This window comes from Dictyostelium purpureum (genome assembly GCF_000190715.1).
Source record: "Dictyostelium purpureum unplaced genomic scaffold DICPUscaffold_17, whole genome shotgun sequence".
NCBI lineage: Eukaryota > Evosea > Eumycetozoa > Dictyosteliales > Dictyosteliaceae > Dictyostelium > Dictyostelium purpureum.
This window is the reverse complement of record NW_003519354.1, coordinates 23488-40333: the sequence shown is the minus strand read 5'-3', so window position 1 is coordinate 40333 and position 16846 is coordinate 23488. Positions and strand designations below refer to the sequence as shown.

General features: G+C 23.4%; 5 protein-coding genes across 5 annotated transcripts; 3 read left to right on the top strand and 2 right to left on the bottom strand.

The window, feature by feature from the left end:
* Positions 1 to 338: 338 nt before the first annotated feature.
* DICPUDRAFT_52650 (uncharacterized protein) lies at positions 339 to 1514 on the top strand (the record flags this gene model as incomplete). The annotated part of the gene is made up of 4 exons (XM_003283979.1): positions 339 to 395; positions 474 to 603; positions 658 to 869; positions 933 to 1514. 4 exons carry the CDS (start codon positions 339 to 341, stop codon positions 1137 to 1139), a joined length of 606 nt encoding a protein of 201 aa, XP_003284027.1. The 3' UTR covers positions 1140 to 1514.
* Positions 1515 to 2109: 595 nt separating this feature from the next.
* DICPUDRAFT_96549 (uncharacterized protein) lies at positions 2110 to 4240 on the bottom strand. Its single transcript, XM_003283949.1, has 2 exons — positions 4056 to 4240; positions 2110 to 3967 (listed from the first exon to the last, which is right to left on the bottom strand). Exons 1-2 carry the CDS (start codon positions 4198 to 4200, stop codon positions 2136 to 2138), a joined length of 1977 nt encoding a protein of 658 aa, XP_003283997.1. The 5' UTR covers positions 4201 to 4240; the 3' UTR covers positions 2110 to 2135.
* An 854-nt stretch (positions 4241 to 5094) lies between these two features.
* DICPUDRAFT_147748 (uncharacterized protein) lies at positions 5095 to 13106 on the top strand (the record flags this gene model as incomplete). The annotated part of the gene is made up of 2 exons (XM_003283978.1): positions 5095 to 5731; positions 5803 to 13106. 2 exons carry the CDS (start codon positions 5095 to 5097, stop codon positions 13104 to 13106), a joined length of 7941 nt encoding a protein of 2646 aa, XP_003284026.1.
* A 212-nt stretch (positions 13107 to 13318) lies between these two features.
* Positions 13319 to 14194, top strand: DICPUDRAFT_74981 (uncharacterized protein; the record flags this gene model as incomplete). Its single annotated transcript, XM_003283977.1, has 2 exons — positions 13319 to 13658; positions 13722 to 14194. The coding sequence occupies 2 exons, from the start codon at positions 13319 to 13321 to the stop codon at positions 14192 to 14194; spliced, it is 813 nt and encodes a 270-aa protein (XP_003284025.1).
* Positions 14195 to 15341: 1147 nt separating this feature from the next.
* On the bottom strand, positions 15342 to 16439 carry DICPUDRAFT_26866 (uncharacterized protein; the record flags this gene model as incomplete). The annotated part of the gene is made up of 3 exons (XM_003283948.1): positions 15342 to 15938; positions 16004 to 16107; positions 16172 to 16439. The coding sequence occupies 3 exons, from the start codon at positions 16437 to 16439 to the stop codon at positions 15342 to 15344; spliced, it is 969 nt and encodes a 322-aa protein (XP_003283996.1).
* Positions 16440 to 16846: the final 407 nt, after the last annotated feature.

Genomic DNA, 16846 nt, shown 5'->3' with positions numbered 1-16846 from the left:
TATTTTATTTTTTATTTTTTTATTTTTATATTTTATATTTTATATTTTATATTTTATTTTATTTTTTTTATTTTATTTTATTTTTTATAATAATAATTATGGAATAACCAAAAAAAAAAAAAAGAACAAATAGAAAATTTCTTTTACTTTTTTTATATTTAAAAATCGGCAAATAAAATTTTTATTTTTTTTTTTTATTTTTTTTTTAAATTTTAAAATTTTTTTTTTTTTTAACCACTTTTATATTTATAAACAATTATAAGTTTTTTTTTTATATATATTTTAGTTTTATAATAGTATTTATTATATAGACTATATAATATATATATAAAAAAAAAATGTCATTTTTCAAAAATTTACCAAAGGTAGAGGTTGGAGATGACTGTGAGGGCGGAGTTTGAGCAAGGCCAACTTCATCAGCATCATCAATTAATAAAACAGTTGGTGATGAGTCTACCCCATTAATTTCAAAGACATCTGATGAAGAAAAAGATATTGCTTGCTCATCCTCACCATCCTCTGATCAACCACAAGAAGAACAAAGTAAAAAGCCATTAATCATCTCAATTCTTACAGTTTTAATTTCAATTCCAGCTTTAGTTGGTTCTTGATGTTGGCCTATCCTTCTAAGCAGCATTCTCGGTATTGCTGTTTCAGGAGCTTCCGTCACATTTGCCCACGCCATTACTTATGCCATTACATTAGCTATTTTATCCAATTTAGCTCAATACCATTACCACAAATGTCAATCTAGACCAAGAGAAAAAGGCCATTGGCACAAATATGGACCATTTTATCTTACTTTATTGGCTGTTCCTTTAGCAACTTTTGATATTCTAAGACATATTTTAGTAGATAACCAACTTTGGGTAAATAGACATAAATTTAAAAAATGAAAAAAAAACTTTTTACTAATTTTTTTATGTTATTAGACTGTACATTCATTTGTTTCACCAGCAGCATATAGACCAGGTTGCACACACGAAAATATTAGATGCCTTTCAGTCATGGGTTGGTTTTCAGCAATTATTTTCACATATACAGGTTATGCCCTTTTATTAACTGGTACAATTTGGTGTGCTGAACTCCACATAAAGATCAAAAAGTTATGGCAACAACTCCGTCCAAAAAAGAAATAAACTACGGCTTACATTCAATTAATATTTTAGATAATAGTTAATAATAATAATACAATTCAACTACAAAATTAGAAACTGATTATTTAATGTTTGGATAATTGAGATATTTTAAATTTATGATTTTCTATTTAAATTTAGGTAATGGTAAATTTTTATAGATATCAATAAAATTTAATTTATCAATATTATTATTCAAAAAAAAGAGGTTGTAATGACATTTATCGGTTAAAACTATCCCAGTCACCCATAAATTGATAAACCTTTTTGATTTTCAAGTTTTTTTTTTTATTAAAGTTGTCTTTTTATTTTTATCTACTTTCAAAAACAAAAACAATAAAAAATATTAATTGCATTTTTTTATATTTTAATTTTCATAGCTTTTTTTAAATATCAATCATTTTCTAAAACAAAATAAAACGTTTTTTTTTTTTTTTAAAGTTATAAGAATGATTAAAATATAATTATCATTTATTTTAATTTTTAATTAAGTTATTAATAACTAAAATTTCTGGAGCCACTTGAGCTATTTGAACTATTTGAGGGGGCTAAATATATATTCAACAATTAGTATAATAAAATTAAAAAAAAAAAAGAAAAATATAATTACATTTTTTTCCACCCAAACCTAATAAACCACCTAAAATATTTGAACCCATGTTTTTGAAATAAAGAGATAAAATAAAAGATATAATAAATGAATGCTGCTAAATAATGAAATAATAAAATTTTTTTTTAAAAAACAATATTAAATAATTTTTTTTTGTTGAAATTTTTCTTTTGTGCAACCCTTTTTATGTGCAAAAGTCAAAAAATCTATATTTTATTTTTTTTTGTAACTAATACACCAAATTTATATTTATTTTTTTTAAAAAATCAATTAAAGTCTGCGATGCTAAAGCTGAATTCAAAAAAAGCACAAATTTTTTATTTAATTATTAATGAGTTTAAATTGTTGTATGATGATTTTTTTGATTAAATATTTAATTTTATTTTATTTTAAACAAATAATATTTTATATTCTTTTATCCATTGATTTGTTAAAAGTAAATGTTCAAATAATTTACTTTCCTTCTTTGGGTTATCAAGGTTTAGTTTATTTTTTAAGATTTGATAAATTGGTTCAGGTTTAATAAATTGATGAATTGGTGATGTTGAATCATTTAAAACCAACTCCATATGATCACATAAATGATAAAAGAAATTGATATCACAAGAAAGAGGATATGCACTTTTTCTACGATATTGGATTTCTTTTGGTAAAAGATTGCCAATTGAACGACGTAGTATACCCTTTTCAATATTATCAATTGATTTTATATCAAAAGGAATATTCCAGCAATATTCAATTAAATCATGATCGCCAAATGGTACACGTACTTCAATTGAATTTGACATACTGCATCTATCTTTTCTTTCTAGTAAATAATGGCCAAGATTTTTAATGAAAAAGTAAGATAATATTCTTTGTTTCTTTTGTAATTGATTTTCTTCACCAACATTATCTTCATCCATTAAATATGGTACTTGATTTATTAATTCATCAAATTTTCTATCTTTAAAATTTTTATAGTCTAATTTTTCTAAAATTTCATCTTTTAAATAGAGATTATAATCATTATATAATTCTACACCAACTAATGTTGGAAAAATATCATTTGAAATAACTCTTTCATCATAAAACCATGTATATCCGGAGAATACTTCATCTGATAGTTCACCTGATAAAATTACTTTACAATTACTTGGATCATTTTTAATTTCATTAAATAATTGAATCATTGAGGTATCAGCATTTCCAATACTGGGATAATCAAAAGCTTTAAGTGGTTTATAAATATTGAGATCAAATAAATTATTTTTTGAATTAATTAATACCGTTTTATGATTAGTTGAACAATCTTTTGAAACTAATTTGGAAAAAGGTTCATCAATATCTCTATGTAAATAATCTTCTTGAAAATCAGATTCTTCATTTTCAAATGATAATGAAAATGTATTAAGTTTTGAATTGGGCTGAATTTCTTTTGATGTAATTGCAACAATTGAGCTTGAATCAAGTCCGCCTGATAATAAAAATCCAACAGGTTCATCAGAAACTAATTGTTTTTCAACACTTTGTTTAAATAGTTTTAAAACTTTATTTGTTGTTTCTTCAATATTATCTGTATGTTTTAAACTTTTTAAATTCCAATATTCAATAATATTCATTTTAAAATTTGTATATTCTTGACATTTGGATGATGGCGAATTAATATTGACTTTTTCATTTGGTTTATTATTTTCTATTTTTTTAAAATTAATATAATTTCCGGCAGGTACACTCTTGATATCTCTATAAATACAATTATCTGGTGATTTAAATGGTCCCATTGTAAATAAATTATTTAAACCTTCAACGTCAACATATGGTTTAACTGATGGATGAGCTAATAATACTTTAATTTCAGAACCGAATAAAATTGTATTACCATCATCCCCAATAATAGTATAGTATAATGGTTTTACACCAATACGATCTCTTGCTAAAAATAATGAGGATATTCTTTCATCATAAATTGCAAATGCAAAAACTCCATTAAATTTTGATAAACATTTTTCACCCCATTCAATATATGATAATAGAATAACCTCTGTATCAGATCTTGTTTTAAATTTATGACCAAGTTTTTCCAATTCTATTTTTAAATCTTGAAAATTATATAATTCACCATTATATGATAATACTACCGATGATGATAATTGATTACCGTGGTCATCAACACCATCTTTTTTATATATCATGGGTTGTTTGCCACCTTCTGCATCAATAATTGTTAATCTTCTATGTGCTTTATATAAAAAATAGTTTATTAAAAATTAATTCGATGAAATAATAATAAATATAATAATAATAATAATATTATTTTAATATATTACCAACTAAAGCATGGTTTGAAAAATAAAAACCCTCTCCATCAGGTCCTCTATGGATTATAGAATCATTCATTTTTTTAATAATTTCATTTTGATTTTTATTATTTATATTAATTGACCAATTAACTATACCGCTAATACCACACATTTTTTATTATATATGAATGAGTTAAATTAATTAATAAAATAAACAATAACAAATATAGTTTTTTAAAAAAGATTTAAAATAATATTTAAATAAAAAAAGTTTTATTTCAAATATTTTATAATTATTTTTTCAATTTTATTATCTTTTGTATTTTAAGTTTCAAAAAATATATATATAATAAAAGGGTTTAAATTCTTTATAGATCTTGACTTTAAACCTTCCAAATTATCAAATAAAAAAATTTAAATTAGTAATAAATCTTGACTATAATATTTAGGGAAAATCTGAATATCCAATATTTTTTTTTTTTAAAAAACACCCCAACTCATTTATTTTTTTATAATTATTTTTGTGATTTAAAATAATTATTAAATTATTATTATGATTTTATCTTAGATTTAACAATTATATTTTATTTTTATTGTAATTAATTAATCTAAGATTTCAAGTAAATTAATAAATAAAAATGGGTTTTTTTTTAGTTTTATAAATTTATTTCTTAATAAGGGGTTGTATATAAGTAATTTAATTGAAATTGTGGGGTATCAATTTTTTAAAAAAAAAAATTATTTAAAAATTTTTAACCACTAAATAAAGGGCATGGTATATATTACTTACTTTTAATTTTGTAATAAAATAATAATTTGATAAAAAAACAGTTTATTTTATTATGTGGTTTTTTTTTTAATTTTATGACATTTTAAAATTAAAAAAATAGAATAATTCGTGTGTTTTTACAGTTTTCAAAAAAAAAAATATTAAGCACCAAAAAGTGACTTTATATATATTTATTATTATTATAAGAAAAAAATTAAAAAACAAAAACATTAAATTTTAAAATAATAAATAATGGATTTAAATTTTTCTAATAAAACTAAAAATATTTGTGAAAAAATGGATGATGAAGAAGGTGTGGCAATTATTGGTTTAGGATTTAGATTACCAACAAGTTGTACTAATGATAATGCTGATGGTGAATATAATTTAAAATATACACCAAATTCCTTTTGGAATAGTTTAATGAATAAATTTGATGGCATAGTTAGTATTAATGAAAGATGGAGTGAAAATTATAATAAACTAGGTGAAATCAGTAATAACTATGCAGGTTTAATACCACTAGATGAATGGAAATCATTTGATCCATTGTTTTTCGGTATTAATCCATCAGAAGTAGCAACAATTGATCCACAACAAAGAGTATTGTTAAAGTGTACTTGGGAAGCATTAGAAGATGCAATGATTGATCCAATTAAATTACGTGGTTCAAATACTTCTGTATTCATTGGTAGTTCAGCCACTGATTATCAAAACATCAATATTGATAATGATGAAGTTTATCCAAATATATTTGGGGTTAGTACATACTCTATTGCAAGTAGAATTTCATATTGTTTTAATTTCAATGGTCAATCAGTTACAATAGATACTGCATGTTCGTCATCATTGAATGCTATTCAATTAGGTTGTACTTCAATTCAAAATGGTACTTCAAATGTATCAATTGCTGGTGGTGTTAATTTAATATTAAGTATGTATATTCTTGTTTAAAAATTATGAATAGTTGTATATCATTGTTAACATTTTATTTAATATTACTAGATCCAAACATTTCAAAATCATTTGCATATTTAAATGTTTTAAGTAAAACTGGCAGATGTAAAGTATTTGATGAGTCAGCTGATGGATTTGTTCGTTCAGAAGGTGCAGGTGTTGTTGTATTGAAAAATTTAAAACAAGCAATCAAAGATGGTAATAATATTTATTGTATTATCAAAGGTTCAAGTTCAAATGTTGATGGTAATGGTTTATCTGATAAATCAAATTTCTATTCGCCATCATCTCAATCACAAGCAGATAATATTAAATTAGCATTAAAATCAACCAATGGTAGTGTTAATGCATCTGATATTGATTATGTCGAAGCACATGGTACTGGTACACCAACTGGTGATCCAATTGAATTAAAAGGTATTTCAATGGTATTCAAAGATCACAGACCACATTCAAATGCTCCATTACTAGTTGGATCAATTAAATCAAATATTGGTCATTGTGAATCAGCATCAGGTGTTGCCTCATTAATTAAATGTTGTTTAATGTTTAAACATCAATGTTTTGCACCTAACATCCACTTTAACAAACCAACACCATTAATTAATTTTGAAGAAAGTAAAATAAAAGTTGTAACTGATCCAATTCCATTTAATCCAAATAAAAAAGTATCAATTGCCATTAGTAATTTCGGTATTACTGGCTCAAATTGTTGTTTAATTTTATCACAATATAAGCCACAGGCACCACAACATATCCTTAACCAATCAAATAAAACAAAAAAAATATATCATCAACAATATATAAAATCATATGATAGAGAATTAGAATCACCAATCAAAAGAGGTGCAAAAATTTCTAATTCTGAAAATATTTGTCAAGATAGATTATTTCATCAACAGATTGATGAAAAAGTTCAATATTTACCACCGATTACTTCAAAACTATTAATACCATTTTCAGCCAATTCAGTTAAATCATTAAACCAATATAAATCAATTATAGAATCCAAATGTAATGATTTAAAGTTTAGTGACTTTGCTCACCTTCAAATTCTAAATAAACCAACATCTCTTTATCAAAGATCTGTAATTTTTGCAAGTAATTGGAATGAATTTAAAGAAAATTCAAATATAATCAAATCATCAAATACCAAATCATCTAATATGATGTTATCAGCAGATATAAAGAAAATAATTACAGTATTTGTATTTTGTGGTCAAAGTTCGCAATATAATACAATGGCATTGGAGTTATATAATAATAATGAAATATTCAAACAATCAATGGATTTATTAGATTGTGAACTTTCAAAATATTATGGATATTCAGTATTGGATAAATTAAGATCAATCAAAGATGATGATATTATTTCAATCCATGATCCAACTTATGCACAGCCAGCCATTTGTATGGTTCAAGCATCATTGGTACAATTATATAAGCATTGGGGTATTGAACCATCATTTTTAGTTGGCCATAGTTTAGGTGAGGTTACAGCATCATACTGTTCAGGTATGATTGATTTAGATACTTTCTGTTATGTTGTTTATCATAGATCAGTATTACAATCAAGTACTAGTGGTTGCGGTAAAATGTTATCAATCAGTATCAGTTCAGATGAATTCATTTCAAATTACTCATCTAGTTATCAAACAATCGAAATTGCATGTTATAATTCACCAACATCAATAGTTGTTGCAGGTAATGAAGATCAATTATTAAATTTATCAAAAGAATTAAAAGAAAAGGGAATATTTACAGCAATGTTAGGTTCATTATCATCATTTCATACCAGTAGTCAAATGATGATTAAAGATAAAGTTTTAAATTTAAATTTTGAATCTAAACCACCATCAATACCATCATTTTCAACAACAACATCAAATTTATATGATGAAAATACAAGATTTACAGCAGAACATTCATTTCAAAATATTTTAAATCCAGTTTATTTTACACAAACTATCACAAACCTTTATAATCATATTGAAAGTAATCAATTGGGTAATGAAATTGTATTTATTGAAATTGCACCACATCCAACATTATCATTTTATTTAAAACAAATGGTACCAAAAAAGAGTAGCACAACATCAAATTACTTTAAAGATGGTGAATTTATATCAATTTATTCACCTTTGCACAAGAAAAAGAATGATTCTCTTGAAATTAATCAACTGATTTCGAACTTATATTGTCAAAATAGATATAATATTAATTTTAAATGTCAAATATCAAATGATGTAGATTTTTCAACTGCAGAAGAACCAATATTCTACCATGGTTTAATAACACCACCTGGGCCATCAAAGAAATTAAATGTTTTTCAATTACCTCTTTATCAATGGGATGATCAAAAATATTGGAAATCTAGTTTTATTCATCAAAATAAGATATCAAATGGACCACCAATTGATCATTTAGGTATTATTAATGAATATTCACCAAATATCAAATCATATGAAACATATATTAATATCAGTAGAGATCCACTAAAATGGTTGAAGGGACATATGATTAAAAATAAATACTACTTTCCAGGTTGTGGTTACATTGATAATATATTAAAGATTTATCCAAAACAAGATTTAACAATTGATTATCTCGAATTCAAATTACCATTGATTTTAATTGATGGTGTTAATCAATATTTACAAACTAATATATCACAAACTGGAAAAAAAGATTACAAAGTCCAATTCCATTTCAAAGATAACAAAACAAATCAATGGGTTAATAGTTCAAATGGAAACATTCAGTTGTTAAGTCATGATACCATGAATGATGATAATATATGGATAGATTTAGAAAGTATAAAAAATCAATGTAACTTAACTAAATTATCAAAGAATGAACTATATCAATATATTAAAATGAAAACTGGATTATCATACACTGGTTATTTTCAAGGAGTAGAACAAGTTTATTTAGGTGATGATTGTTCATTATCAATTGTATCAACTAAACAACCAAACGAAAATTCAACTTCATTTTTCCACACATCAATTTTAGATTGTTGTTTACATGGTATGATTGGATTAATTGATGAAAAATGTCAACTTATTTTTGAAAAGATCGAAACATTAAAATATTATTCATCAAATGTACCAACTATCGCCAAAAGCAGTAATGAGTGTATTTCTGTATATTCTAAAATTAACTCAAGAATGGATAATTCATTTTCAGCATCGATTACAGTTTGTTTAATGGATGGAACAGTATTATTAGAAATTGAAAATGTTGTTTGTAAATCATTAACACCTGTTAAAGATTCATTATCAATTGAATATCCAAACAATGAATTATTTACACCATATCTTCAATCTATAGAATCATTAATACCATCACCATTATCTACGCAATTTAAACCTCTTTATAAAAAAAATGAAACCATTTCAAAACAACTTCAAGTCACAAGCAATAAAATATTTCAACAATTTATTCCAAGATTATTACTATCATATATAAATAGTAAACATAAGGAAATTACGTTACAGTTAATCAAATCGTTAACTATTGACCAATTGAAACAAAAATATTGTACAAACAATATTAAATACGAAAGATTATTTGTATTTGTATTTGAATCAATTAAACTATACATTGATGATTGTAATGAAGATATCAATACAACTATGAAATTATTAAAAAATCAATGGAATGGATCAAATGTTGATAATTATTTATTTTTAACAAAATCTACCAGAATTATATCAAAACTATTATTCCCATTAGTAAATGAAGATACAAGTATCGATACTCCTCAATCACTATTTGAGGATGGTTTGATGGATGAATTTTATAAACATCCTAGTCTATTATACCAAAATGAATTAGTTGGTGATATTATTATAGAATGTATTAAACCAATAATTAATGAAAAGATGGTATTCAGAATATTAGAATTTGGTGGTGGTACATGTTCATTGTCAATACCGGTATCGGAAAGGATTAATAAATTACTTGAAGAATACCCATCTCATGAAATTGATATTGAATATACATGGAGTGATGTTTCAACTTCATTTATTCCAGATGCAAAAAATAAACTATCAAAAATATTCAAAAACACCAATATCAGTATCAATATCATTTATAAAGCACTCGACCTTGAACAATCATTAATTGGTAGTGATAAACTATTATTCGCATCCCATTATGATATCGTTATAATGTCAAATGTATTACATGTTGTAAAAGATGTTAAATTTGCTTTAAAACAACTATATGATTTATTATTACCAAATGGCCATTTATTATTTACTGAACCAATACACAAATCAATACTCAATGATAGTATTTTTGGTGTATTTGATCAATGGTGGGCTTTCACTGATACTGATATTAGAAAAGATAGATGTACAATGGATCAAGATTCTTGGAGAAATTTATTAACTCACTTTAATTTTCAAAATATTGAAATGACAATTGAAATACCTGATAAATCAAAGTGTTATTTAATTCAAGCACAGAAACCATCATTAGATAGTATTATTCAAATTTCAAAAAAATCAAACTTCACTTCGGATCATAATGAAAAAAATAATTTAATTTTTTATAAAAATTCCAATAGTAATAGTTTAGAAAATGAATTTATTCAAAAAACAATCAATAATACAAATATAAAAACAAAGATATATCAAGTTTCAAATATTCAAGATTTCAATAATTTAATAAAATCACCAAGTGGTGTTAATAACCAATCTATCATTTATTTCACAAAATCATTAGATCTATTGAATTCAGAAAATTTTAAACCAATTACATTAGAATATATTCAAATTAATCAAACATTATTAGAATACAAACTAAATGGTTGTAAACATATATTATTATCATCAGATTCAACAGGTATTAATTATTTGGCATCATCAATTATTGGTTCATTTAGATATTTTTGTGATTTCCCTCAATTAAAACTATACTCTATATCATTGGAATCAATTTCAAAGAAATTAAATAATAGTTTTCCAATGGTATTACAATATTTAATTAATGACGATCCAATCAAAAACACTATTCAAAAAGAATTTATATTCAAAAATAATAAAGTATATTATGAAAGATATAAACAAGAATTAAAATTAAAGAATTCATTCAAATCATCATCTTTTGAAGTAGGAAATAGTACTAGTGGTATTAATAATGATAGTGTATTTGCAATATTAACACAAAATTTAGAGTATCAATTAGAATCAAAACAATTGAAGTTGGATGATAATGAAATTGAAGTTAAAATAATGGCAGGTGGTATTAGTTATAAAGATTATTTAGTATATGCAGGTTTAATACCACCATTACGTACTTTCAATAGAAGGAATGATGCTAATAAACCAAATATTGGTGATTGTTTTTCAGGTATAGTAACAAGAGTTGGTGGTAGTGGTGGTTCAGATATACAATTTAAAATTGGAGATCAAGTTTATGGTATTGGTTTTAATACAATTGCTTCACATGTTGTTGTAAATAAAAAACATGTATATTATAAACCATCAAATATTACTCATTGTGAAGCTGCATCAATACCATCAGTTTATTTAACAAATCTTTATAGTTTTTTCAGTGTTGGTGATTTAGATATTGAAATGAAAGAAAGTATATTAATTCATTCGGCTGCGGGTGGTGTTGGTTTATCAGCATTGGAAATATTAAAATGGAAAGGTCATAAAGGACCAATATTTGCAACTGTTGGTTCCAAAGAAAAAGAAAAATATCTTTTAAATAATTATGGTGATATTATAACTGCGGTTTATTCATCAAATAATAGAAACTATTCTGATAAAATTAAACAAAAATTAAAAGAAATTGGATGGAAAAACCAAGATGGTGTTGATTTAATTTTAAATACTTTATCAAGTGAGTTTATGGATGCAAATTTTAAATGTTTAACAACCAAAGGTAGAATTGTAGATTTATCTATCACTCATTTAAATTATAATGAATACACTTGTAACAATAAATTCAAATACAACAAGGGTTATCACAATATTGAATTAATGTTTGTTTCTGGATCAACCATTTCAAAACTATTAAAAAAGACAACAGAAGCAATTGAAAATGGAAAGTTAAAATTAATTCCAATAATAGAATTTTCAAACTCAAATATAAAAGAATCAATTGAATTTATTAATAAACGTAAATATATTGGTAAAATTGTAATAAACCATCAAGATACTGATATCATAAAAGAATTACTTTCAAAACAATCATCTTTATCAAACTTTTCAATTTTAAAATCAAATTATGAAATCAACAATTTAGGTAGAAATATTATAATAACAGGCCAATCAGGTATTGCATTAGAAATATTAAAGTGGATTGTAACATTTGGATCACATTGTGTTGATAATATAATAATACTTTCAAAATCATCATTAAAATGGGAATTAGAATTATTAATAAACAAAACAACAAATTTAATAAATAATAAAATCAAATTCCATTTCAAGAGTGTTGATGTTTCCAATACAGAACTAATGAATAATGCAATCGATGAAATATTATCAATTGATCCATCAATTAATAATATTGATTCAATATTACATTATGCATTCACTCAAATTGATTGTAAAGTTAATGAAATTGATATTCATCATTTAAATGTATCACATGGTGCTAAAACAATGGGTGCAATTAATCTTCATAATCAATCAATTAAACGAGAATGGAAACTATTAAACTTTATTATGGCTTCATCAACTGCATCTGTTTTAGGTTCAGAAGATCAATGTAGTTATGTAAGTGCATGTAATGTATTAGATAATTTATCAAAATATCGTATATCACTTGGATTACCTTCAATCTGTGTAAACTATGGTTATATTGAATCGACCGGCTTCGTTGCAAAAAATGATTCAGTTGCTGCAATTTTGGTGGATCGTGAAGGTATAGAACCAATTTCAACTAATAAAATTTTAGGGTCTTTAGATTTACAAATTCAAAATCAAAATCAATCTACAAATTTAGTATTTTGTAATTTTAATTTCAAAAATATCAAAAACAATAACAATTTTAAATTCAATGATCAATTATTTTTAAAATTTGATTATCAAATTAATTCAGTTATATCAGATCACAACAACATTGTTAAAAATGATCTAACAGATAGAAATTCAAAAATCAGTGATATATTTTTAAACAAGATCTCGGAATTATTATCAACTGAAACATCAAAAATCTATACAGGAGGTAAATTATTAGATTATGGAGCAGATTCATTATTTGTTGTACAATTAAAGAATTGGATTGATAAAAACATTTCCCCAAATTTAATTTCAATTAAACAACTTCAAAGCAATTCAATAGATGAATCAATTCAAACTATTACCACTCATTCAATTTGTAAATAAAAAAGAAACTATTAAAATAAATATTTTTTAAATATATTGTAAAAGCGGTCCAAGTTTGCCCACACATTTATTATTTCAAAATTTAGTGAAAAAATGTTAAAAATTTAATTTTTTTTTTTTTTTTTTTTTTCGAATTTAAAATATTTTAATTTTTTTTATTTTCACAAAAACATATTTTTTTTCTAAAATATATTTCATACAAAACTATCGACATGATAAATTTTAAAAATATTCCGGAAGAAGCTTTAGATTATATTAAAGAGTGTGTCCCAATAAACCTTAGCTCTTTTTTCCATTGGGAAAATTTTAATCATAAGTTCCCAAAAGTTCCTTTTGCCTCCTTCCAAAAAGCATTTGATAAATTTAGAAAAGACTATTTTAATTCAAGTATCTCTTTAAAAAAAAGTCAAAAAATTAAAAAGGAGTCAAAAAGAGAAAAAGAAGGTATTAGAGGAAGTTCTAACTCAACTTTGAAAAAATTAAAGTCTTCAAAAGAGCTTGTCATTTTTTCAGATCAAAGCCCAATGGATATCGAAATCTGCCAAAAAAAATGTAAATTAAATTTATTTTTTCAAAATTTTTAAAAAATTAAAATTAATTTTTTTTTTAATTTAGATACAATTGAAGCAACTCCCACGAAGTATGAGTTTTTTCTTATTAACAATTTAGAATTAGGTTTTCCATTAATTTATAAATTTTGTTATTCAATGAAATTTGTGTTTCAAATTCCAAAATATGGTGTTTTGATTATAAATCCAGGAATATACAATGGTAAAAAAGTTGATCCTCAACTTTTGAAAATAAAAGGATATCCAGAAGATGAATATTATTTTGGTTTCAAATACCATATGATGATTCCTCAAAAAAACCAACTTGCTAATGTCATGTCTCAAGAGGATCTTTCGAAATGGGATGATGGACATAAATATTCAATTTTAAAAAAAATGGTCATTCCGCTCGGTTTCCATCACGTTCTCCAGTCAGAAACCGCTAACATGCAGTTGTATAACCATGTTGAAAGATTATTAACCAACGATACAATCGAATTCACATTGTCAGTTGTAACAGTTGTTGAACCAACATTGTAAAAACAATAAAAATTTATTTATTTAATTGGGAAATTAAAAAAAATTAAAATTAAAATTTTTTAACCCAAAAAACACAAATTATTTTTTCATTTTTTTTTTTCATTTTTAAATTTTATTAAAAAAAAACATAATAATACCATGGTATTGTTTTGTAATATTAATATTATTTGTAAAGAGATTTTATTATATTTTTATGTGTTATTAATAAATCCTTGCATAGATTTACCAATTGTAACTTCAATTTTGGATATTTCATCTCTATTTTTTAATTTATTATTTAAATTAATAATAGGTGTAATATTTATATATATTGTATAACTTTAAATGATCCAATATGATTATGATTTAAAATTATTATCATATATTTTCATAATAAAATATCTGTAAATCTCAATTCTTTCAATATTTTTAATTTGATAATGTTACTGGTCGACACACTGAAACAATTTTTTAAATTTTTTAAATTCTAAATACATTATATTAGAATCATTGATATTTTGCAAAAATTATAATAAATTGAATAATTTAAAAAAAATTGGTTTTTTTTTTTTTGATAATCTTAAAAAATTATTTTTATTAAGATATTAATATTTTATGTGATATTATTTGATATAATATTATTTATGGTGACCAGCCTTTATTTGCTAAAGGAGCACTGAATAATTGGTTGGTTTGTCCTAAAAAAAAAATTAAAATTTAATAAAAAAAAATATTATTTTTAAAAATTTTAAAAATAATTACCAACAAATCTATTTGCACCTGCTAAACGACTGGTTCTAGCGCTTGCTAATCTGTCAAAAGGATCCATAGCTTAATTAATGAATACAATATGCGAATGTTATGTGATCTATTGAATAAAAAATGATAAAATGAAATAATTTGTAGAAAATAATTAAGAAAAAAAAAAAAAATCAAAAAAAAAAAATCAAAAAAAAAAAAAAAAAAAAAAAAAAAAAAAAATCAAAAAAAAAAAATCAGAATGTTCGTTAAGATGGGAAAGGATTAATATAACTATGGTGGGAATTCTCCCTGTTCGAAGAAAAATATCAAGATTATTACACAACTTAATTTTAGTTTTTTTTTTTTTTATTTTGTAATTTATAAAAATATGAAAAGGTAATTATTTTTATTTATTTTAATTTTTTATTTAAAATATTATTTTTAAGATATAAATGGCAAACATTGAAGTTACCAAGCATATTAATACCATCAATATACATAATCTACTTCTATACTCTTTATGGTATCTATTGGTATCCTCTAAATTGGATATGGTGGCAATGGTGGAACCCTCCACATCATTTAAATTGTTTTCTATGTTATCCAAAACCCCACTTTGCTGATTAGCCAAAATACTGATATCATTGAATAATGATGATAAATCTGCAATCGATACCAACAGCTGTCTAATTTCTTTGTCTCTTTTGGTGATATTTTCAGTCATTTCATCTACCATTGCTATTTGCTCAGTTGTAAACCCAAATGAAAAAGTTTCGTTTTCTTCATCATCGTCATCAAAATCTTCAACCTTAGCTCTATTGTTTTTATAAATATCTTGAAATGAATTGGTCCTTTTTTGAAGTGCTGATAAATATGATCTTTGTATTTGTCTAAAGTAAAGTGATAATACATGTAGTTTATCTAATTTTGAGGCCTGTATATTTTTCTTTAGTTTTAAATGATCTCCTGATATATTTGAGTCTAATGAAAATCGATTTATTAAATCTTTAGTTTTATGAAATAGCTATATAAATTGTTATTAGAAAAGATGTAAATAATTATATTATAAAACTCTATTTAAATATTTACTCTTGTAATTTCCTGAGTTGTAATTTCGATTGATTTTTCTAATTTACTGGAATCCCCCATGTTGGGTAATAAATTATTAGCATGATAGCTTTTTAATTTAACAACTATATGTAAATTTATAAATGTTAATATTTATAATTATTTAAAATAAAATTAGAATGAATTTACCCAAATCTGAAATTTTAGTTAAACTATTATCTATGTCACTGGTTTTATGTAACCAAAGAGGTAGCATTTCCTCCTCTTGTAATTTTGGTAATTGGCGATAACCTTCATGCACTATTTTTTTACTAGCTCCATCCTTATATGATAGTAAAGGTGCAATACCTGTGAATTCTCTTCCATTGATAACCTCATACTTTTTATGTACTTTTCTACCATTTTGGAATTCGGATTTTAATAATAAATATGAAGGTGTTCTATCTCGAGTTGTCATTGTTAAACTTGTATGTTATGTATGAAATTGTTTTTAATATTAAATTTTGAAATTAATTTATATTTTAAATCTAATTTAAATGTATTTTTTTTTTTTTTGAAATAATTAAAAAATAATTATATTTTTTTTTTTTTTTTTTTTTTTTTTTTTTGTGTGTTTATTTTTAGTAGTGGGGTTAATATTAATTTTTACTTTTTAAATATATACGAAAAAAATAAAATATAAATTAAATGAAAAAAAAATATTTAAATAATTTTGAACAAAAATAAAAAAATATAGAGCATAAAAAAAAAAAATGATTAGATTTCTTTTTTTTTTTTTTTTTTTTTTGATTATAAACAAGTTTTAATTATATATACATTTTATTTATTATTCTTTAAAAAAAAAAAAAAATATGAAAAACATTT